The 24445-nt window shown below is 54.7% G+C and overlaps 1 protein-coding gene across 4 annotated transcripts in view; it reads right to left on the bottom strand.

The window, feature by feature from the left end:
* Positions 1–5417: 5417 nt before the first annotated feature.
* CAMK2A (calcium/calmodulin dependent protein kinase II alpha) overlaps positions 5418–24445 on the bottom strand; it is a 60765-nt gene continuing 41737 nt past the window's right edge. Inside the window, exons 14-19 of one of the 4 annotated variants that reach the window (XM_059698898.1) lie at positions 23389–23421; positions 22364–22412; positions 15262–15337; positions 12629–12723; positions 8713–8941; positions 5418–8481 (exon numbers count right to left, since the gene is read on the bottom strand). In XM_059698898.1, coding sequence (XP_059554881.1) covers positions 8478–8481; positions 8713–8941; positions 12629–12723; positions 15262–15337; positions 22364–22412; positions 23389–23421 — 486 coding nt within the window. In that variant the 3' untranslated portion in view covers positions 5418–8477. The remainder of the gene's footprint in view (positions 8482–8712; positions 8942–12628; positions 12724–15261; positions 15338–22363; positions 22413–23388; positions 23422–24445) is intronic. The other 3 variants (XM_059698899.1, XM_059698900.1, XM_059698901.1) reach the window with 3 other exon arrangements.

A 24445-nucleotide genomic window follows, 5' to 3' on the forward strand; every position in this document is an offset into this window, starting at 1 on the left:
CTGGGTGTGGTGGAGGGTGCCCTCGGCCCTTCATTCCTGTTCTGGGGCTCCTCAGAGAAGGTGGTCTCTTGGACGGTGCTGGAAAGCGCTGAGATCCGTAATCACTTCCAGCCCATGATCTGAGAGCAGACGTGGGGGGAGGGGAGAGAGGGGAGGAGCACCTTATCGTTAGGGCCAGCCACATTCCCAAGGTCAAGTGAGGGTCAACAGACAAAACCAGGGGTCACAAGGGTTAGTGTTTGATCCTCAGTGGGCTTTGCCCCAGGTGTTCCTCTCCACGCCCGGCCAAGTTCATCTGCATGGTGCCCTGAGCAGGCCTAGGCTCCTGACCCAGGGTCTTCCCCATCCACCCATGGGAATCCTGCCGTTCTTGTAGGTCTTGAGTCCATATACCCTCCATTCCCACCAGTTGTGAGCATGGACTCCTAGAGTCTTGGGCTGGGGGCAGGGGGAGTGGGCTGGCTCAGTCCTCCCTCTGGTGAGCCCTGACAGCCCAGCCAGCCTGCACAGGGCGCTGGAACTCACCACCTTCTGAGACGACCCATTTTATTTCCAGGCAGTTAAGGCTCTTATCACGCTCCTTGGACCCCACAGGGCTTGGGGGCAGGGAGCGCAGGCTGCTCAGCCACACAGACCCCGGTTCATTCCCGGCTCTGCCCCTCCCTGCCTGTGTGTCCTTGGGGACCCACAATGCCAGTTCACAGCTTCGCACACAGCCCCGTCACGCTGCAAGCAGCTTGCTGGTGGCTCTGACTGCCAGCAAAGAGTTAAGATGTTCCCAGTCCCTCCGAATTCCACGTGACCCTGGGTTGCTGAGCCTTCAGGTCTGCGGTGGACGCTCTTCTCCAGACTCATTTTTTGCTGGTGGCTCATGGAAAGTTTGGCTCCTTGAGCTCAGGCCACTCCCTCTGGGGCTGAGGCCTCGCTGACGCTGGCCCTGCCCTGGGAGGGCGTCCATGGCCGCCCTCCCTCCCTCCCTCCAGCACCCCCTTGCTCATCTCCGCCTGACCTTCCCCCCCAGGACAGAGCAGCAGCCTGCCCCACTGGCCACTCGAAGGCCTCCTCCCAACACCCCCTCCAAGATTACTTTTATTTGGGGGAAAGGATGCCTTTTCCTGTAAAGCCCACAGCATCTCTGAGCTGCATCTCTTCGAGAGTTGTAGCAGGTAGGTGCCGAGGTCAACTTGGACATCGCCTGTCTGGGATGCAATGCTCAAAAACTGATCAGAGTGCTGAGAGAAAAACACGGCATATAGAAACCCTCCGGGTGGGTTTCTCATGAGCCTGCTGGCCCTTGTTTAGATAAGGAAACTGTCCCAGCCCATTTTGCTCAGTGGTTAGAGTGGCAACCCTCGGACTGAAGGGTCGAGGGTTCCATTCCGGCTGAGGGCACATAACTCCGTTGCAGGCTCGATCCCCGGCTCCTATCGGGGTGCATGTGGGAGGCAGCCAGTCGATGTATCTCTCTCACATCAATGTTTCTCTCTCTCTCTGTCTCTTCCCCTCCCTTCCACTTTCTCTAAAAATCAATGGGAAAAAATATATATCTTTGGGTGAGGATTAACAACAAGAAAGAAGAAGAAGAAAAAAGTAAGAAACAGGCCCACCTCCTGCCTCCAGCCAACCCAGCAGAAGGAGGTTGAGCCAGAAACAGCCAAGATAGAGGCCCAGGGCTTGCCGGCACCTTTCGGTTCCATGACAAGGAAGCAGGGCCTCAGTGTGTCCATCTGTAATGAATGGACAGAAACAGTGTGCCCCATAGAGGTGCCTGGGGGAAGAGCCGTGGACAGAGGGAGCCGCCTGCCCAATTCAGCCTCTGCTAGAGCCCAGCATGGAGGACGGCAGGGGGAGCAGAGCCCCTTCTCTGAAGCTGGACTCGGGGCTTGGCCTCTCTTGCCAGATGGAGTTAATGGTTAGGGGCCCCGTGGTTTCTCCAGGGAGCCTGGACGCCCTGCCAAACCAGGAGGAGATGGGAGTGGGACAGCAATAAAACCCTCTGGGCCCCAAGCGTTACTTTGACCTTGACTCTGCTGACCTGAGGTCAGGGTCTCAGCTATGGGGCTTTGGGGTGGCTCCGGAGTCAGAGGCAGGGGAGGGGCCTATGGTCAATATTGACCCAGCTGAGTCAGGAGAGCGCCATGGGGAAGCGGGAAGGCTGGGGTGGGGCTTGCCGATAACTCGATCTTCCAGCTCCAGTGTGACTGTGGGAACTGGGGAAGGGGGTGCTTAGAATTCCCAAACAGGGTGCTTACTAAAACTACAGCTGCCTGGAGCCCTGCCCAGCCGTCACATAGCCTACTCTCTAAGGGTAGGGCCTACAACATCTGTATTTTTAGCAAACTCCTGGGACGACTCTGTGGCAGCCAGCCCAGTTCCCGTATTTGGGGACACAGGTTCAACCCCATTGTAGTAATAATGAGGAAACTGAGATCCAGAGGGGGAAAGTAACTCACCCAAGGGCACACGGTGGGGGGCGGGGGTTGGTGATAATTCCCCCCTTTCCTTAAGGGGAAGGAATAGTCTACCTCTAGACAGCTCTATCCACCCCCAGCTGTGGCGCAGGGCCCAGGAAGGGATGGCGGGCCAGGCTGCCCAGGGGGAAGTGGCCTCTGAGACCTTGGCAGGCCCAGGTGGAGAAGGAAGGGTGGGGCTTGGCCCGGGGAGGGACAGGAGAGGAGGCCATTCCCACAGGACTGGGCCTGCTCGGCCTTGCCCTGTGCAAACACTGCCAGAACCCGCTGGGGGTGTTTCCTAAAAGATTTACTAGGGCCTCAGGGTGGGGAAGGCCGTCTCCATTGCTGGGGACCCACCCGTGCCCTGGAAAGGCATGCCCTCAGCCCAGTAGGTTGGGCACACTTCTGGCCTTCCTCAGCCTCCTCCCCAGCCCCTTCTCCCTGACCCCTCAGCCTCTGCCTCCACTCTCCCCCACATGCCAACCTATCCAGCACCTGCACCAAGCCCCCCAGGACCCCCAGCTGCTGCCACGCGCTTCCTGCTGCTTCCGGCTTCCACACATTTTGCACCTCCAGGTCCAGCCCCCGACCCTACCTGCCCTGAGTTCTGGGCTCTGCATGGCTCATGCTTACTGGGGTGGGGTCAGGGATTTCTGGGACAGGGGCCCAGTTGGCTGCAGCCCGGAACTTAGAGTGGCCAAGAGTCAGAATCTCACTTCCCTCCCTCACATGTGGGGCCATCTTGGGGTGATTCCTTCACCGTCTGCACCACAGGCTCCTCATTCATGGGGTGAAGAGAAAAGTCATGCCCAGCAGAGGGTGAGAGCTCACAGAAAGGAGGGAGGGTGCGCAGATGTTGTTGCAGAGGTGGGTGTAACGCTCAAGCCCCACAGCAGCCAGTGCTCCTTCATTCCAGCAGCAGAGCTCTGCCAGGGGTCTCCTCCGTGTAAGAGTGACGGCCCCTGCTGCATGTGGCCTGCGCCTGGATGAGACGCTGTCGAGACTTCAAGGAGTGCATAGGTTTGCAGATGCTTGCTAAGGTGACTTCAAACCAGAGGGCTGGGCCCTAACTGGTTTGGCTCAGTGGCTAGAGCGTCGGCCTGCGGACTGAAGGGTCCCAGGCTCGATTCCGGTCAAGGGCATGTACCTTGGCTGCGGGCACATCCCCAGTGGGAGGTGTGAGGAGGCAGCTGATCGATGTTTCTCTCTCATCGATGTTTTGGGCTCTCTATCCCTCTCCCTTCCTCTCTGTAAAAAGCCAATAAAATATAAAAAACAAACAAACAAAAATACAGAGGGCTGTGTGAGGTGGAAGAGGAGCCATGGAAGCCATAGAAGGACCTACCCTGGTGTGTGCTGGGAGAGAGGGGGACTTCCCCAAGGAGATACCAGAGCTGTGTCCTGAGGGCGAGGAGGTGTTGGGCGGAGCAGGAGAACGCGGGGTAACCAGCCATCCGCAGTGGGTTTTGGAGCACAGGGGCAGTGAGGAGGTGGAGACGGCGGGTGTAGACAACTGAGACATGAGGCAATAGCTGGAAGGGACAAATGAGTTCCTGAGAACCCCCGTCACTATGTGCTGGCTGCCCGGAGATGAGCCCAGGAAACGGGCCAGGGCAGGGAGATCCTGGAGGAAGCGGAACCCAGCCTTGGAGCCCTGACTGTCTTGCGAGAAGCCTTTGCCTCTGAGTCTCATTGTCTTCATCTTCAGAACAGGGCTGTTGTGGCTGGGACAGGAGGTGTGGTGAGAGGCCTGTGAACTATAAAAGGTCATGCTCCATTAGCTAATAATAGAGTTTTAAGTGGAGCTGGCACTGTCGGAGAGTTAAAGGTCAACTGGGAGCGCCCAGAGCACAGTAGCCCCACGGGGCCCAGGACATCCTGTAACCTGCTCCTGTGCTTCCACCTGCTGGCAAGTGTCTGCAATGGCAGCCCCAGCCTCAAGCCCTGCCTTCTGCCCAGGCGGCAGATCCAGGGCTCATGAAGGCAGAGCTGGCAGCCTGGCACTAAGATTTGCAGGCTCCAGAGCCAAAGTGTCAGTGGAAGCCTCCAGGCCCCTCTGCAATCAGCCTTGGCCTCTGCTCTCACTGAGAAGGTCCTCACGTGTGTGCTAGGGGCACATGCCCATGACACGCCCCCTGGCCACCCCACATAGCAGCAGTGAGGATAGACCCAGAAAGTGGCTGGTGCAAACATTCTGGAACCCCGGGACACCAGGAGCATGATCAAGAGGGGACTGTGGGCTCCAGAAGGCGCATTCCCTGGTCCTGTGGAATCTACACCTAACCCATCTGGTTTGCCCAAGACTGTCCCAGGCTTAGCACTGAAAATCCCTGCCTGCAAACCAGGATGGTGGGTCACCAAAGCCTCTGCATTACCCCCTGGCTCAGTCTGGGCATCTTGGACTCAAGAAACCGAACTGGCCTCAAATGTGGCTTCAAATGGGCCAGTGGAACCTCTCACGCCTTCCCTCTGTCCAGCCCCAAGGCCCCTGTCCCCATGCACTCTGTCCACAGATAGTTTGTGGGTAAAAAGACCCTTGTCCAATTCAGTCTCCAGGGGCTCTGAGGCCTGGGGCTTGTGTGTGAAGTTGGGCTGAGGGAACAGAATGGGTGGGGAGGAACTTCTGGAACAATCTCCTCATTATACAAGGAAACAAGGAACCCAGGCCTGGAGGAGAAGAGCCTCGCCCCAGGCCCCCGAGGGAGACTTCGCTGTTGGCTCCTTAGAGCAACCCCTTTGCTTTTGTTAAGGGCCCCCAGGTGCCTGAGAGCCCCATCCCTGTCTCTAAGGGTGTGGCAGGTGGTCCAGGCATAATGTCACAGTGATTGGCTCAGCCTTGAGTATGTGACCAAGTTGGTCCAATCACAATGAAGGCCTGGGTTTTCATTTTGCATCTAGGAAGATCCAGAACCGGAAACAACCTGCCGGCGTGTGCTTGACTCAGACAGGGAGACAGCCTGCACAGAAGTTTGTAGCTATTTATTGCACTGAAAACACCAAGAATAAAACAGACGCCCCTCCTTTCCCCCCTCCCCCCCAATAGCAGAAAGTTTGAGCAGTGGTCATTCAAGTTCACAGCCACATATTTTTTAAAAACAGAAAAGAAAAAAGAAAGAACTGAAACAAAACCCCAAACAAATAGTAACAAAGAAACCAGCATGGGGAGCCTGGCAAACACATCCCCCCAGAGGGTCTTCCCGTGAAGGGCGACGGGAGGCCATGGTCGGGGTTAGCGCCACGTGGGCACCAACCCGGGAGAATGCTTTCCTGTAAACGTGTTTGCATGCTGGGACCTAGGCCTTGTCTTAGGTCTGGATTTTTTGCTTCTATAGGATGTTTGGAAGGAGCACAGAGTTGACTGTGTTTGGGGAGGGAGGGGCATGGGCTCTGGGCTGCGTGGTCCGTCCGTCTCCCCTGCCTGCTGCCTCAGGATCACACGGGTGCCAGTGCCGGTGCCCTGCAGTCCACACCGGCTGGCTGCCCGCCCACCCGCAGGCGAGGCCTTCACACTGGGGCCATCTCAGCCTGGGGTAGGGACCTGCCTCCACTTCCCTGATACTTGGTGGGCAGGAAGGACATGGTGGGCAGGAAATGTGTCAGCAAATGGGAGGCACGACCTCGGCGTCCTCCAGCTCAGTTTCCTCTGGTGGGAAAGTGAGGACCAGAGCGGGAAAGGGTTTGCCCGGGGTCACCCAGCAAGTCTGGCCAGAGCTGGGAATGGAATCCCAATGACCCCCAAACCACAGCTCTTGCCCCAGTTGACAGGCACGAACGAGGAGAATGAGCGGGCAGGCGGGGGAGGGGACTGGCCACCCCATTTGATTCTCCCATCAGCCCTGCAACACAGGCCGGGCAGGAATACTTAACCCTATCACTGATGGGGAAACCAAGCCTGAGGAAGGGACCAGACTTGGCCTTGATGGCTGCAGCACCCCCGGGGAAGGCCACACCTTGGCTTGGGCATGGCTGTGGGAGCTGGCAGCTCACAGGGAGGCAGGCCTCTTTGCTGCTGGGATGCTGGGATCAGCGGGCCTTACAGGGAAACCCTCTGGGCCTGGGGCAAGCCAGTGCCCGCCCCTGGGCCTCGGCAGCAGGGTCTCTACCAAGAACAGAGGCTGGCGATCGACCAGTTTGGAGGCCAGGAGGCCTGGGCAGCCTCTTGACTGGCCTGTGGCCCCAGCCTGCCTGCCTCACCTGTCCCCAGGGCGTCGGCAACTGAGAGAAGAGCCCACCATTGGGGAAAACGCAGAAAGGTCTGGATCAAATATCCCCATCAGTCCTGCTCCACCCACCACCCAGGACTCCCGGGAGGCCTGGGGGAATCAGTGCCTCCTCCAAGCCTTGGGGATGCGGCTCTTCCTCCCCTAAACCCTCCAGAGGGGACAGCATCTCATGCTGGCAAAACACGGCCACACAGAGGCCAGAAGCACAGAGAGGCAGCAACATATTTCCGAGTCGGACACTGAGAATACAACCTCTATTTTTTTTTTTTTGTCCAAAACATGTAGATTGGTTTTGCTGTGATTTTTTCTTCTTTTCTGTTTTTTTTTTCAACATACTTACTGCATATAAAGTCATGCAAAGAAAATAGTGCAGACAGTAGATCCTAGGGGTGTGCCAAGGCCTTCCACATCAGAGTCAGTCCCAGGGAAGAGGGCAAGAGCAAGGAAAAGAAAAGAAGAGGCAGCGATGCGAACCCGCGGCTGCAGGACGAGGCGTGGAGAGTAGACGTTCGGTGCCCTGCGTGGGCCAGCAGACACCGAGGGGGTGGGTGATGAAGACACGTTCTCAGGGTCCTCCGCCAGAGACGGGTGAGGACGCTGGGGGTGGCACACAGATGAGCTGGGATGAAAGCTTGGGAATCGTGGTCGTGAGGACTCCCGTTTGGGAGGCAAGCAAAGAAAAATCCAGCTATTTCCATTCTGAAAACCTCCCCCAGGCTCTTGGCCCCATTCACTGTGTGTTATCAGCTCTGACATCTGATTCCATCCTGAAAAGAACCTTGGGACCAAAATTTCGGTGAGGTCCTCCTCGCTGCGGCTGGGGAACCACTGGTGACAAAGTCCATCTCAGAGGTGACATTGAAAAATAAATAAATAAACGAACAGGAAAAAAGCTACCCCTCTGTCCTCTTCCCACCTCCCTTCCCAACCCAACCCTCTTACAATAATGGAGAGGTCTAGTTATTACATAAATATCAGTGAACGTGAGATTCATTTACGAAACACATGGGAGTTTGGCTATAAAAAGGCATGCGGTCCAAGTAGAAGTGATAACCTAGATGTTGCTTTCTTTTGCCCCCAAGAAGCAATCAGGTTTTCTCCCTCAGCTATGATGGGGCTGGAATCCCCCGGGCCCGATGGAGGGTGGAATGGGTGGTGAGCGATGGAGGTAAACATCAGAGAAGGAAGAAGGAGAGAGTGGAGGCACCCTGAGAGGATCGCGCTCCCCACACTGAGGGAGAAGTGTCAGGCGGGGGCCTGGAGGCCGGGACGGGACGGGAGACGAGTTAGGGAGGCAGTCTGCGGCGGAGGCTCCTGCCATCGGCTCCTCTCTCACTCTCTCCCACAGGGGAGGAGGGGGCAGGGGTGGCGGGTTCATCTGCCTTTCCCAGAGGAATCCTGGAAGAGGAGAGATCAGGGATCTCCTGATTCCCCAGCCCCTGGGTGAACACACAGCTGGGCACTCTGCAGCCAAGGCAAGTCAGGCCAATGGCAGCCGGGAGGGGGGAAGGGGGTGGCGGGGGGTGTCCTCAGGGCCAGCACCCAAGGCGCCCTGGCCTGAGGAAGCTCCGCCCTGGCTGGGGACAGGCGGCAGGGAGATGTGGCCGTTTGCTCTGAAGACGCGATGGCTTTGTGAGTCGGTTTTCTTGATGCAGGTATGAAAGTGACGGTGGTGGTGGTGGTGGGATGATGTGAGTGGGGGGATTCCAGCAAAATCCAAGGTGGGAGAACCAGCAGCAACATTCCACGGACGGACGAACGACGAGCAGATATCTGCAGTACAGCGCCCCCGCCTGGCCCTTCAACTGTAAGACACAACAATGCCGTGGGTCATGCAGGTGCATCCAAGGTGCCCCATTCTCCTCCGGCGCCCGCCCTGGCCTGCCTCCTCAGATGGAGGTAGCTACCACCTGAGGGACCCGCCCAGCTCTTCCCCTGGGACCTGCAGGCCTGGTCTCTCCCGCGGTCCACCCGCCCCATCGCATGGCCTCCCTTTAGATGGTCCTAATGGCGAGGCAGGAAGGAGGGGCTCTTACTGGGGCAGGACAGAGGGCGCCCCCGATCTGTGGAAGTGGACAATCTGCCATTTGCCATCCCGGCGGTGCCAGACGCGGGTCTCCTCCGACTGGGCCGTGCGCGGGATGCCGCCGGCGTCCAGGTACTGAGTGATACGGATGTAGGCGATGCAGGCTGACTCGTCGCCCATCAGATGGATGTGGGGGTTCAAAATGGTGGTGTGCACAGGCTTGCTGTTCCGGGACCACACTGCGGGCGGGGACGGGAGTGAGCAGAGCAGAAGCAACTGAGGGACTTCTGCCTCGTGTCCTTCACTCCCCCAACTCCCAGCACATTCCCAGGGGAGCCCCTCTGCCTGCCTCATCTCCGTGACAGGGCTCAGCCACCTGGGTGTCGAGGCAGAACTCCTAGGTGACTAGGTCACATCCCCGCTTAGGGATGATGGATTTCAGACACCCTGACGTCTTCAAGCACAGGGAAATGGAATTTTAGAATCACAGTGTCTCAGACACAGAAAAAGAGAACTTAGATGATTATAGAATCACATCATTTGAGACCAGAGTCTCGAACCCAGATCCCTACAGAGGCCAGGCAAGTACATAAGTGAGGGACTGAGCTGGGTACAAAATGCTAAATGACAACTGACCCCTTGCCTCTGGGTGAGGGAGACAATAACCAGTGGTGGACACTGGTGAATGGCTGACCACATTCCATCCACAGGGGGCGCCCTGCACACAGCTCCCTTAGTGGTTGCTATGTGAGTAACTGGGACCCCTGGTGCCACACTTTCTGACTTTTCAAGAGAATCAGGAAATCTGGATTTTTATGTGGAAATGTCTCCTTTTTAATTATTGGCATCTAATTCAAGTTTAAAACATCATGCAGGCCACATAAACCATGTGCGCAGTCCAGGTATGGCTTGTGGGCCCCTCATTGGGCACCACTGCTCTCAACATGTAGAATGAAGGAAACTTGGGGAATATTAAGATTGTAGAACCTTAGACTCTTGGGGTTGTAAGGATGGTATTTGCGGTTCATAGGGTGAGGTCATGGAGCTTTCCAGAGTTAGAGAGAAATGCATAGCTCTTACAATCATAGGACTGACAAATGCATCGTTTGAAAGATCTGAAACATCTTTCTCTATGGAAAATGTTAGCTATCATTATTATTATTATATTTATTATTATTATTTATTTTGATTCTAGGAATTCTTAATTTTTTTCCAGCAAAACAAAAGCACAGAAAGATGGTGATGATGACCCAGGGAGGAACTGGACAGGGTCTTGGGAATAACCCTTAGCTTTCCCTTCGTATAGCCCAAAGGTAGGCCCACACCCCACAGAAAGCACACGTCCACCCTTGGAGATGCCAGTTCAAGAATCTGTAGTATTAAGAAGCCCCTGTCCCCTTCCCCACCCTCTCTGATTCTGAAGCCCAGCCAGGTTTGTGAGTCACTGATTTCTGGAAAAATGCCTCCCCCCCCCCCGCCCCCGCCCCCGTGACTGTAGAAAGCCTCCAATAGTATCCACCCCTAATATTATAATCACACGCTACCCAGGCTTTGGATAAAGGGCTCAAAATCACTGAGTCTTAGGTATGTAGACTAACGTAGTTTTACAATTCTGGGCTCGTAGAGAGAATGTACAGCTTTTGTGTTGTAGGCTTGGGAGTGACTTCAGAGGTCAGAGGTCACCAGTGGCCCTCCTCCAAATGCAAGGAAGCTTCCGTAAGCATCCTTGACAGCATCCAGAGCTGAAGGCAGTCAAGGTGGTCTAGTTTAACGCGTCCATTGCACAGATCTGGAAACTGAGGTCCAGAGAAGCAACCTGACTTGTTCTAAGCTGGGCCAGGTTTTGAAAGAAAAGCAGTAGAACCTAAAAGAAGTCCGTGTCTCTGTGGGACTGAATTAGAGCAATCTAGAACAATCCCAGGGGGGCAGACAGGGCTTCGCATTGCTGAGGGCACTGGGCCTTGCTGTTGGTGACGAGGGCAGGGGTCCTGAGGGGCCTTTCTGAAGCAGACACCTGATGTGGTGTCTCTTGAACAGACTGGAGGCTTTCAACATCCGCTGTGGTGGATAGCATGGGCGAAAGCCGCCGGGGCCTCCAGCAGGAGAAGGTAGGGAGTACAGTGGGACTCGGCCACAAGCAGGCAGATACTCTGGGTCTTGCTCTCAGGGGTCCTGTGATGTGACCAGATGGTCAAGCTTAGAGTTTAGGGGGCTGGGGCGATGCCGCAGGCCAAGGGCTAGCACGAGCTTCTCTCTGTGTTCTTTCCCTTGGCTCCCCAAGCCCTGAGAGTCAGCTCAGCCTGGTCTCTGCTCTGTGAAGGCTGGAGTACACACTGGGGAACCAGCACCCCCAGAGGACACACCAGTAGAGAGATGGCCTCAGTGACCAGCCAGGGAGCTCTAGGGTGATGGGGACCGATTGGAGGGGGAGGGCGGGGTCCAGCCACCTCTCTTCACATGAAAATTAAACTGCCATTGCTAGCCTTAAAGAATCAGAGTTTGACTGATCACGGAAAATGCAGCTTTTCTTCACAGCTTTCTGGGGTGCTCTTGAGCCCCTGTACCCTGTAAGACTCAGTCGGAGTGGGTGCAGGCAGCAGTGTCCAGCTGATGGCCGCTGATGCACAGAGGAGAGGGGCAGCATGTAGAAGGGAAGGGAAGGGAAGGGAAGGGAAGGGAAGGGCGCTGCAGTGAGTCGGGACTGGGGTCTGCCACCGACTTTCTGGGTTCCTTTGGACACGTCACTTCCCCTCTCTGAGCCTCAGTTTCCCCTTCTGTGTGATGAAGAGCTGGACTAGATCCTACTACAGCCACTTAAATACCTCCTTTATTTTAACCTACAACTGCCACCTATACTTCATTAAAGTATTTCCTTAAATCGATTCCCTTTAGTAATGGATATTTTAAAAGAAAACTTTCTAGCTCAGCCATTCGTGACAACCAGTATCACAGAACACAATTTTAATAAGTCCAGCGGAAATGAAATGAAGCGCTGTAATCCTAGCTCCGCACTCCTGCCTGCAAGAGATCTGAGCCACGCTCTTTGATGAAGAGGGAAATTAGAAAGTGTTACGGGGCGTTCAAGGCAGACTAGCACCCAACTGAGCCTTTCCCCTTGAATGAGCCAGATGTACTGAAGGAGAATTTAGAATGGGACCAACTTTCTCACTGTGAGGACCAATGTGGCTTGGAGCGGTGCCCACGTGCCCCGGAAATCACCTGGTGACGCCTCAGTGGTCCCTGCCTTCCCTTTGGAAGACCCTGGACATGTCACCTCCAAGGCCTTCCTCCAAGCCCCGAGCTGCGGGATCCTAGCCTGCATGCGCTTTGGTTCATCCCTGTCTGACCCCTGGCCAAGGTGAGAACGGACGCGGGCAGAAAGCACCCTGGGTCAGGCCCAGCCTCAGCCCCGACAGCCCCTGGTTGCAAAGCTGCCGGGTCTCTCCTGCAGGGGAGAGGCCCAGAGAGGACAGACATGCGGACAGAGACCCAGACAAACAGGCAGGGCACAGCAGTGTGAGCTGGGAGCCTCTCCGCTTCCCCACCCAGAGGGGGCACCTGCATAACAACCCACAAGCCAGCTTGTGACCAGGTGGGCAGCTGGGGTGGTCCCAGGTGTCAGGATGACTATCAGTTGGATGTGTGCCCTCACAGGAAGGGTCGCGGGCAGGAGAGGGCTGGGGGGGGGGGCTTGCCATGCTCATCCCAGATCCCCATCCTCAGCCACAGGAGGGGCAGCTGGCAGTCGGGCGGACCAGGGTTAGGAGAGGGAACCAAGGTGGTACCCACCCCTGTCCACACGGGATCTTCCTCTTCGCTGGCTCCTGAGCCGCCCCGGGGGCCCTGCCCGTCACCCTGCTGTGCCATCCGGCAGGACACGGAACGAGAGCAGACAACAGGCACCCCAGACAGAAGGGATTGCTCACGGTTTTCAAAATAGAATCGATGGAAGTCCAGGCCCTCGACCAGGTTCCCCAGGGCCTCGGGTTCGAAGGCTGTCATCCCGGGGTCACACATCTTCCTGGGGGAGGAAGTCAGAGGAAAGAGGGGCTGGGGCGGCCTCCCAGAGCCACCGTCTCATCCAGGGGCCCGGACCCACAGGGGGCGAGCCTGTCAAATTGGAGTAATCGCACCCGCCTCGCAAGGCCAGTGAGGCTGATGGATGGGGAAGGGGCTCGCGAACTGTGCTGTGTGGGGCATCACTGACTGGCTGGTGCCATTTAGAACTGGGCAGCCTGGGTTTAGGTCCTGGCTCTGCCATGTTACCAGCAGGCGGCTTAACCTCTCCAAGCAAGAGCCCCATGAATGCGTGCAGAGCTGGCCCTGCACAGCCCAGCCTGGAGGTTACTCTCCAAATTGCACCCTGTCCTGCCCAGGCAGCAGATCCACAGGGTGGGGAGTTCCTACTTGGTCCTGGGTTCCTGGGAAGGGGACCTTTCCACTCACATGAAAGTGACTTGCGCTCACCAAGCAGGTCTGTCCCTGGAGAGGGTGCGTTTTGCTACTTTAAACAGAGGTGTCCTGCTGAACAGCAGCCCTCACTATGAGATGAGGAAAACAGCATTCCACAAAGCAATGCCTGGGAGGAGGGCACCCGGGGCGTGGCCAGGGAGGCCCTCGCTGTGTATTTTCAGGGCAATGCTCCCTGCCTGTTCTCAGTTTTCTGAGAGACCCTGATGCTGGGAGGTGGGGGGCGGGGGTGCGCGGGTAATGGTCTCTCCCACCCCCAGGTCTCTGCGGCACAACATGGACTCCTGTGACAATGACAGTGAAGCCAGGGACAGAAAGAACCCCAGGAAAAGCAGAGGTCCCAACGCGGGGGGGTGGGGGGGGGGACTGAAGACAACTGGAGGAGGGGGTCAGGCCCAGCATTTTCCAGCAAGTGCAGGGCGCTCTGTTCCTGGCTGCCGTGACTGCTCTGTCACTGTGACCCCAGGCAACTGGCTTTTCCACTCAGAACCTCAGATTCTTCAGGTGGATTAACCAGGGGCCGGGGGCTGTGCTCAGACCACATGGGAGTCTGAGCTGTAAACATCAGGGAGACTGAGCACCATTGGGGCAGCCCCTCTCCAGGAGGTCTCTGGGCATCCCTGCCTCTGAAGGAGACCATCTGCTTCAGCCTCATTGTACATGTAGAGAAACCAAGGCTCATGATATGAAGGGACTTATCCAGGGGCACACAGGGCCAGACTCAGGGCCCCACAGGCACCAAAGGGCATGGCACGGGGTCCAAACTTAGAGTACACTACAGATGCCAGAGAAAGTGACAGTGACATCACAGAGTGGGGGAGTCCCCAGAAATGGCACTGAGAGACTTGGGGTCCACAGGCGCCACCTCTCTTTCCCCCCTTTCCTGGCTATGTCCTCCCGGCGCCATTCTCTGGCTCTCCCATGGCTGACTGAACTCTTTCTAGGGCCACTGCAAAACCGATTTAACAGCGCATTTCCATGCTTTTGTGCAACACCCAGTGCACACACCCCTGTGCATACAATCGCAAACCTGCATGCATGAACAAGTGCATGCACACACGTACCTGTGGCCTCAGTCTAACACCTGCACCTTCCAAGGTCCTGTTCCTCCAGAGGTAACCAATAGAGTTCTGAGGCTTTGCCGCCCGTCGCTGTGGAAACCCTCCCACAGCGACTGCCAGGCCTTTGGGAAACCTACTTCAGCTCCTGGGCACAGTGGAGAAACCAAGAACAGGCTGCCCAAGGAGCAAATCTAGCCAGGTTGCTCTCCCCTCACTGAACCCAACAGGCAAGGGTTATTCTGCCTTAGCTGGCAGTTTCTGTCCACTGAAAGCATATGTGGGGTCTCCGGGCCCAGGCCTTAACAATCCTCGCCAAAAGATTGAGTCAGCCTGGAATCCTGGCTCTCCCTGGAGCAGCTGAAGACAGGCTCGGGGCCGGCTTCTGGGCCAGAACAGGAAGGGTGTCTGAGTGACCACCAGGGGGCGCATCAGCTCAGCTTTTGCACACAGCTGCCCCTCTGAGGGCTGGCCCAGGTGTGCAGAGAACATCTTATACCACCTGTTTCCTTTCATGTTATTTTTGCACACTGCCTTATTCCCTAGAGAGTTTTAGGTTCCGTTTTGAGGTTCTTTGCTCACCCTTGCTCACTGGAGGTACACACCCTGTGGATTCCTGCCCACTCCTGCCCAGCTGAGGTCAGAGGTCTGAGAAGGTCCAGGGTGAAGACCCAGGCCCACAAGGCAAGACTAAGGAGGGACCTGCCTCCCTCTCCTCCTTCCCAGCGCATTTCCTGAGGAGGCCCGTGCTGCAGTGGAGATCACCCCCTCTTTCCTCAGGGAAGCAAAAGAGTCCTGGGGAACGAGAATGAGGAGCAGGAGGAGCAGGACTAAGGTATAGAGAAGCATTTTGGACAGAAAGCTTAATAAAAGCATAAAGTCTGAACGCAAAACAGAAACTCGAGTTCATTCTGATTCACAGCACATGCAGAGTGAGCGACTGAGGGTCAGAGACGAGACCCCAAAGTTAGCCATCAGCCCCCCGAACAACAATCCAGGCAGGTCATGCAGGATGGGCCCAGCCGACTCACGTGTAGGACTCAAAATCTCCATTGCTTATGGCTTCAATCAGCTGCTCTGTCACTTTTATAATTTCCTGCTTCCGCACTGTAAGGCAGGAGGGGACACAGAAATAGTAGCAATCGTGACAGTAATGAAGCACCAACTACCATTTCCTGAGTCCTCATCATGTGCCAGACCCTGTACTGGGACCTGAGGGCCTCATATACATCGTCTCATTTATCCTCACAGTAGCCGTGACAGGTAGGTATCATTACTCCCATTTCACAGAAGAAGAAACTGAGGCCCAGAAAGGTGAGAATGGTATGAAAGTTCCCTCAGCTACAAAAGACAGAGCCAGTGTCTTAGCTGCCAGCCTTTGCCTCCAAAAAGCAGCCATGTAGGGCATTCCGCCCCTAGGCCTGTTTTGACTCCAAATACAATTTCCTATCAAAACAAGGTCAACTGTCATGGTTGTCACTAGCAGCCATGACCAAACTGGGGCCGCTAACAAATGTCTCAGGGCTTATTCATCCCTTAGGTATGGGGAGCTTTATGCTCCATTTGGGTGCCTGTAGGAAACAGGTTCTGAGCTTTCCAGAACTTTCTAGGCATAATGATTCCCAGTTGCTGAGACCCGGCCTCCCCTGCCGCCACCGAAACAATACAAACAGCTGCTGTCTTTCTGGTAGAGGCTTAGACATCACTTTTCTTATATGTGTGATTTCTGAGCTCCAGTTTTCCCATCTGTAAAATGGGGACAACACCTCTCATTCATTCACTGCCAAAAGTATCGTGGAAAGAACCCAGGCTTCAGTACCAGACAGGCTTCATCTAAATTCCAACCCAGGCCCTGGCCAGTGTGGCTCAGTTGATTGGGCATCATCCCATGCACCGAAAGGTTGCCAGTTCAATTCCCTGTCAGGGCACATGCCTGGGTTGTGGGCTCGATCCCCGGTCGGGTGTGTGAGGGAGGACACCAATCAATGTTTCGCTCTCTCTCCTTCTCCCTTCCTCTCTCTCCAAAAATTGATAAAGAAAAAAAAAAAGCTCGGGAGCAATTATAGGTAGAAGGGCCTTTCATTCTAGGCCTTTCATTCTCTTTAAAAAAGAAAATAAATACATTCCAACCAAGGCCCTTACAAGGTGTGCAAATGTGGGCCACAGGTGGTTCCCTGGTCTGTGCGATGAGATGGTAGTGCTCCCCTCCTTGGCATGAAGCTGGGAGGAGGCGATGAGCACGAAGCACTCAAACCAAAGCCCGGCACACAGTAGGTACACGGTGTAAGTACCTTTCCTGCATCCTCCCACATGGTTGCCACATCTGCTCTTCACAGACACCCTGGGAGCTTGCCGGGGCCGGTTTCCCCCAGCCGACACCTGAGGAGACTAAGCCTCAGTAATGCAGGACTTTGAGGCCAGGTCTCTTGGTCCCAGAAGGACAGTTCTAGGAGAAGCTTCGCATGGTTTCCCAAAGGTATGCCTCCCCCCATCCTCCCCCAGGTTCAAGCTCAGCTCCAAATCCGGTCAGTTCATTGGCCTATGGAGCAGCCTCAGGTGAGGTAGATGGACACGCAGCCCATTTCTCAGTTTGGAATGTGGGAGACAGAGAGAGAGAGAGAGAGAGAGAGACCATGCCTGGCTGAGGCTGTCCCTGCCCTTTTCCTCATCACTGCCCAAGTCACCCCACCCCATCTCATACCAGATGCTCACCTCAGACCCAGAGGACACAGAGTCATAGAACAGCCAGGCTGGAAGAACCCCCGGAGACAGGGACTCAGCCTTATCACGCTACTGGGGAAACAGAGGCCCGGGAGGGGTTGCCACTTGCCCAGGGACACAGAGCAGACAGGGTGCAGTTTGGCTCCCAGCCCAGGACCCTTCCACCGGGCCCCAGCACCCCACCATATTTCCTGACGCTCAGGGCCTGTATGCTGTCTATGCCCCAACTCAAATACAAGTTCCATGGAGGCTGGGCTGTGGCTGCCCTTAGCTACTAGATCCCAGGAGCTTGGAACAGGCCTGCCCCCAGGGGAACTCATTATTAAATAAATGAGCGCACCAGGCCTTGTGCTGTGTGCTCAACCTACAGGATCTTGAAAGCTCACAGCACAGCTTCATGTGGCTATCACTTCCACATCACAGGTAAGCAATCTGGAGGTGAGAGAAGTTAAATTGTCTGCACCGTGGACCAACAGCCCAGCGTTTGCAGCTCCAAAGCCCATCACACTCTCCCCCACAACACATGCCCCTCAGAGCAGAGGCCCCTGCCCAGCACAGCTCTTGGCACATGGTGGGTGCTCAGCAGATATAGCAATGTTCATCTTCAATGTCTGTTACCACCATGAACAACAAAATTATTTTTGAATAATCACCAGGGCTGGGAATGAGTCCATCTGAGACCATGAGCTCTGCCAGGTCACTCTGGGGCCTTGCCTGAGGTTGGGGCAGAGGCAGCAAGAATGAATGAATGAGTGGATGGCACCAAACCAGGGTCTAGGGCTGCTGTTTTTGCCCTGTTTCCTGGAATTGCCCAAGTCGCCTAGTGGCCTGTCTCTGGGAGTCCAAGAGCCTGGCCTCCTGGTCAACTTTGCCCTCTTGCATAGAAGCTGGAGACTGAGGATGGAAAAAAGCCACCGCTGCCAGGAGACACCTCATCCCAGCCTCTCCCACGCGGAACCAAGGTGATGACCCAGAGCGAGTCCATGTGCTCACGGCAGGCATGGGGTCAGTGCCACCTCCCTTGCCTCCTCCATCTGGACTTTAAGAATGCATCCAGCTTGACATCCCAGGAGCCTGTGCTTAATGCCCTGTCCCCTGTGGGCTGCTTCTCAAAGGCCATCTCAGAGAGGCTAGCAAAGTGGTCAAAGGCATGAATTCTATAGCCAGAATCCCAGTGTTTGGATCCTGGCTCTGGGACCTTGGGCAAGGGACTTCCCCATGCCTCAGTTTCCCCATATGTATAATGGAGCTACCAATAGCACTTACCTCATAGAGTGGTTCTAAGGACTATGTGAGTTAAAATATATATATATATAAAAAATAGCTGATACATATGTGGTCCTCACTAGGAACCAGCTACTGTTCCCAGCCCTTTATAACAACTTCTTTATGTAAATAATGATGCAATATGTAAACCACTTAGAGCAGAACCTGGCACTCCCTACATGAGAGCTGTGGTTAGTTTCTTTTTTAAAACATAAATTTATTTTTATTGATTTCAGAGAGGAAGGGAGAGGGAGAGAGAGATTGAAACATCAATGATGAGAGAGAATCATCGATTGTCTGCCTTCTCCACGCCCCCCAGTGGGGATCAAGCCCACAACCCAGAAATGTGCCCTGATCGGGAATCGAACTGTGACCTCCTGGCTCATGGGTCGATGCTCAACCACCGAGCCACACCAGCCGGGCCTGTGGTTATTATCGTGTGCAAGTCTCTGAATTGGAAGCTGCTCCTGAGGATGGCCTCTAACCTCAGCGAGGACGCTTCCCAGCAGCCTATATGTGAGGCTCTCGTCTTGGTTGACATTTGGGGGCTTGCAGCCCACTGGGCAGCCCCACTGCACTGTGGGACAGCTCTCACCATTGGTGCCAGCCTCCCTCTTCTTTCAAGTTGAAATCTGTCGCCCTGAAGGCCCCTAGCTATAGTTCTGGTTCCTTTCTGCCGTCTGGGGCCCTGCACTGAGTTGTCTGCTGCCTGGATTTATGCCTTTTCCCTTGCCAGTCTTCTCTCCTCGGGGCTGAAGGCCTCCAGGATGTGGTTTGCAGGATCTGACTCAAGCGGGCCATCTACTCATCAACGCCTCACTGAGTGTAAGCATATAATCCCAGGTGTGGCTTGGATTTTACACAATGTCAAGTCTGGAGTAGCATTCTCTCTCCCCTCCCCATTTTGGACACTATACCTCTATTAATGTAGCCTGAGATAGTACCTAACTTGGTTTTGCCTCCAGCCACTCAGGACACCAATTATACCAACAGCCAATGCCTAGTGGGCAGGAATCTCCCTAGCTTCATTCTCTGGGACAAAAAAAATCTGGGAGTCTAGTGTTCCTTAAATCTGGATAAATACACTCTGGTTCTGGGCCCCTCTCGTGCCCTCAGCAATCCCATTGCTGTGTGAGGGGTTCATTCAGCAGCTGCTCAGGAGCAAGCTGTGCACGTCCACCTGCCAGGTATTCACCCAGACAGTCAGGAGTGCTCCCCTACAGATGGGAAAGCTGGGGCCCCAGAGAGGCTAAGGCACTCTCTCAAGGTCACACAGCATGCCAAGGCTGAGATGGGATCAGCATTCCTGGCTGATATTCCCCAGAATGTCTCTGCTGAGATTCTGAGGCAGCTCTTTGGGCTGTAGAGGAAATTAATTTTTCATGGAGCTGACCAGGAGGAGGTAGGGGAATGAGGAGAAAGCCTGGCAGAGCCCAGTGAAACTTGGAGGGTGAGAGTCCTGTGCATGAGGCCCGAGGTGCTCTGAAATATTAATGTCCCTTCCTTTGCTCATGGGAAAACGTTCCCTGGAGGATGACATTTCTAATTAATTTTAATGTTAGGTCGGAATCCACCCCACCAGCTGCTATTCTCACTTAGGAAGAAGACTTAGCAGATCAACACCAGGAAATGGTTCTCTGGAAAGTTTCTCTGAGGCCTGGAGAAGCTGTGGGAGGCACAGGGCTCCTCTTTCCTGCCAAATGCGGGAGAAGCTCCTGGCTGAGCCAGTGTCTCTCCCATCAGACAGGGCCTTCTGCGTGTGGGGAAATGAGGCAGGGGATGGGTCCCAGTTCCGCCATCAATACCCCAATGTGCCCTTCCTCCTCCTTGAGCTCAGACTCCCTCCTGTAAGAGGGCCTAGCCCTGGCTGGGGTTGCTCAGTTGGTTGGAGCACTATCGGGTACACCTGAAGGTCACGGGTTCGATTCCCGGTCAGGGCACATACCTAAGTTGCAGGTTCGCTCCTCTGTCAGGGCATATACGGGAGGCAACCAATCAACATCTCTCTCACACATTGATGTTTCTTTCTCTCCCCCTTCCTCCTTCTCTAAAATCAATAACATTTGTAAAAAAATAAAAAAAGGGGGGGGGGAGTGGGGACTAGATGAACTAAATAAAATTCAAGGCTTCACAAAATTTCCCATGGTGTTCTAAAGCAGAGAATGATGACTGTAAATGTGGGGCCTTGGGGGTGCAACCCAGAGCCATTCCCCCAGGTGGGAAATGTCTTTGGCAGCTCATATTTTACATGTACAGCGCACACGAATTTTGTATTCTCTTCCAAATATTTCTCTGTCTGTTTAATATATAAATATTTGCCTTAAAATAATCTTTCAGTAAAATTGATGTTCCAAAAATGGCATGTGGCTTCCTGTCAACCACAAGCTCTAGCTTCACAAAGAATTTAAGATTCACTAAACAATTTCCATGTGCCAAGCACCGTGTAAGCACTCTACATGCAGCCTCTCATTTCACCTTTACAGCAGTCCTCTGAGGTTGGAACTATTATCATCAACTCTTTATTGTTAAGGAGGCTCAGAGAGGTTGAGTAAGTTGTCCAAGGTCCACCAGCAAATGGACCCCAGTGAAGAAGCACAGAGCTAGCTCACCTCCATGGTCCCTAACTGCTCTGAGACCAGAATTATGAGGCCACGGCAAGTCTCCTCAGAAATCCCAATCTTACCATCAGGACAGTGAGCCCTCAACTATGGGGCCGGTCACAGAAACACCATGTCTCAGCCCAATGCAAAACCATAGAATCGGAATCCACAGGGGCAGGGGCAGGCATGGGTGGAGAATTATACTTGAGGGACTTAGAAGGCTGATTTGACCCTAACGAGGAATTCTTCTTCAAGATCATATATTTTTAAAGGTTGGCACTAGTGCCATCATGGAAAACGGATTTGCTCTAGTGCCGGGCTATGGCGTTAGTGAGTCCCTCCCCACCCAGCCCCCGCGCCCCCACAGCTGGGACTGATCAGAGAGGGCCGTACACGGGTGGGGCTGATCTTCCAGGGTATCCTGGCAGAGTCAAGAGGTAGTCATGGCATTTATTGTATCAAAGCTGTCTTAAAACCTGAATTACAATTGTGCAAAAATATTTACTGCACAATGAAATGCTCTTTTCCCCACTATTATGTTCTTTTAGAGGAAAATCATCTAAACTACTGAAAAATGGCTAAACTGGTCCAGCTGCAATCTCTCCGGGTCAACGGCGTCTTCCTAGATTTCAAGGGCTCCCAGGCGTCTCTGACATGTGCCCAAGTGTGGGAACCCTGAGCTCTCTGGTCTCCCTGTCCCAGGGGGATGAGGAGGGCCGGGTGCAGACAGCACAGAACGTCACCAACTCATCCAGCAATTTGGTGTCCCCTGGCCAGAAGACACACGCTTTCCACACACCAAGGCCCCCAGCGTGGTGGTTACGAGCCAGGCCCTGGAGTCACACTGCCTGGATTCAAATCCTGACTCCACCCTTGGGAGCTATAGGACCTGAAGACACTCCTCTGTTTCTGGGGCTGTGGAACGAATGGGGTTAATTACAGCACCTCCCCAGAGGGTTGTGATGAAGTTCAGGTCAATATAAAGCACTTCCAGGTTAGCCCACAGCACAGCCATTGTTTCTGTTACTGTCCTTAATACTTCCTCTCTTACTATCCGATCACAATTATATGCGGTTTGCTCCCTCCCTGCTGGTCGCTCCTGCGTTCCAGGTTGCTCCTGGGCAGGGTTTCCCATGCTTCCCATACAAATGCTTCTCATTCTGCACTTTTGCTTTACCTTTCCTTACAATTATTCATGTTTTAAAAATCAGCACACTTAAAAAAATTCAAAAATGCTTATTTCAAAAGGCAAATGCATACCAATGTGATACATTTATGACATGACTGTATTACATTGATTTTTTCTAACACATATGAAAGTTAATGCATAACCCCTACAATAAGAAAAGTCCAGCTGTGTGCCACCAGTGGGCTGAGTATCCCACACCGGGAACAGTGTACTCAGCCTGGAAGGAACCAAAGGGAGGTTCGTTGCAGAGCAGTAGGACACCAGGTTGGCACTGGGGTCCTTTCAAACCAGGGGCTGTCAGTGAAGGGGGCCTGAGGAGGCCTTGGGGCCCAGACGCCAAAGGCAAGGCCCCCCTACCTTTGGTGTCTTCGTCCTCAATGGTGGTGTTGGTGCTCTCTGAAGATTCCTGCCAGAGAGAACAGGGAGGCATTGAGGCCTGCCTGGCCAGCAGGAGGGGGCGCGGCCAGTGGGGGGCTGCCCCGGCTGCCTGATGCTGCGGCCCGGTTTCTGTAAGCCTCATTGGCTCTGCCATCCGGATGCTCCCCTGAAAACCTGTCAGACTTCTGAACCTAATGGGGGGAAGGGCCCAGCTAAGCAGGTGGCTGGTGGTTGGGGCATGGATGGAGGGATGGATGCAAGGAGAACCCTGGACTTTTTGGAGGGGCTGGGAGGGGTTCCTGGGCCCTTTCTGCTTAAGGGATCATAGAGGGGGTGTAGGGGGGCAGAGAGGCACATGGTGGCCACAGAATAGGGAAGGAATACACACATTGGCAGGAGAGGAAGAGAGAGAGAGAGGGAGGCCCAGTGTGAGAGAGCTGGGCTTTTCAGGGAGAGAAAAACCACACAACTGAGGGAGATAACAGTGGAATCAGAAGAAGAGGGACATGGGCCACCATGCCACCACTGGAACGTTTAGACAGAGGCAGGGCTGGTGGCTCCTCTGCCACCGGCAGGCCCTGTATAGCCTTGCTCAAGAAGGGCCTCTACGGCGCCCACTATATTGGCCAAACCAAGTCCCTCCACCCTTCGTCACAACTGGCACAAACCAAGCCCTGAGATGAGTTCCAGAGCAGAGGGTGGGAAGAAGCGAGAAGCCAAGGGCTGGATGTGGGATGGGGTTCAAATCAACCTTCATACCCAACAGAGTTCTCAGGTCTACTGTCAGGCTACTGGTCTGGTCCATGGAGTTGGAGGTGTCAACAGAAACACGCAAACAACACGCACACGCAACACACATATTTGTCACACGAGGCACACGTACCAAGCACGCCCTGAGCACCCTCTCCCCGCCCCGGGTTCCCAGTGCAGCCTGCAGGAGGGAGGCAGGAGCAAGGGGTCGAGGCCCAGCATTTACCGGCGTTGGGAAGACGGCAGACACTCACCATTAACTGAACGCTGGAACTGGACTTTCTTTTCTGGAAAAACAAGGAGAAGAGATGGGACAGGAAAAGACACAGCGTGAAAACGGCAGAGAGCAGAGGGATGGACGACAGGGGAGGTTCGGAAGGAGGATGGGCCTCAGGGTCATCCTCAGTGGGCCTGTGCCGGCAGGGCATGGGGGCAAGGAGTCAGGGCCACCAGCAACAGCTGACCTGGTGGGACCAGTCCTCTCTCAGCCTAAAGTTCTGGGGCCTCACGCACAGCTGCCTGGGTCTCACAGTCTAATCACCAAGCTCCAGGCCAGGCCTCCCCTGGACCAGGGCTCCTTCTACGCCCCGCTCTGCTGGGGGAAGTCAACCTGGGTCTCGGAGGCCAGTTGCCTAAGGCCTCCAGAATCCACAGCTCTTGAAGGACAAAGGGGTGCTCGGGTCTGGAGATGAGGCCCAATCTCTCCTCCTAGACTCCCACGCATCTCTACTGAAAGGCCCCAAGTGTCCTAGTCACATATAACCAGGCCCCTTCGAGGAGTCTGGGAACTCGGCCTAGGGTGGGGCCAAGGGATCTCCGTTTAAAACAATATCTCCAGGAGATTCCAGAGCAGGGCCCAGTGTGGGAACCAGTCCTCTCAAATGGCCTTTGAACTTCCGCTTGTGTTCCCAGCTTCCCAGCGACTGGCCTAGCCAACTCCTTTATGCTGAGAGAGAAACTGAGGCACAGCCAGAGATAGAGCGGAGCCCAGAATTTGAGCCGTCGGGCCCTGCCATTCAGCCTACTCTACCTTGTGGGGAGTTTGTAGCTTTCCCTGTATTACTGGCTATGGAACCAAGGGAGGGAAGGAGAAAGTTCAAAGGTAGATTATCTTCTTCTCTCAGCTCTAAGCCAAGAGTCCTAAAGACTCATACAGAGGGTTGCAGCTCAAGACTGACACTGGATTGCACAGATGAGAAACTGGGGCCCAAAGATGGGCAGTGATCTGCCCGGGGTCTCTCAGCTGGCCGCTAGCAGAGCAGAGGCCAGAACCCCTGAGTGCCGCTCTCTCCTCTGTCCAGACCTCAGGCA

The sequence above is a fragment of the Myotis daubentonii genome, chromosome 5 (assembly GCF_963259705.1).
Source record: "Myotis daubentonii chromosome 5, mMyoDau2.1, whole genome shotgun sequence".
Taxonomy (NCBI): Eukaryota; Metazoa; Chordata; class Mammalia; order Chiroptera; family Vespertilionidae; genus Myotis; species Myotis daubentonii.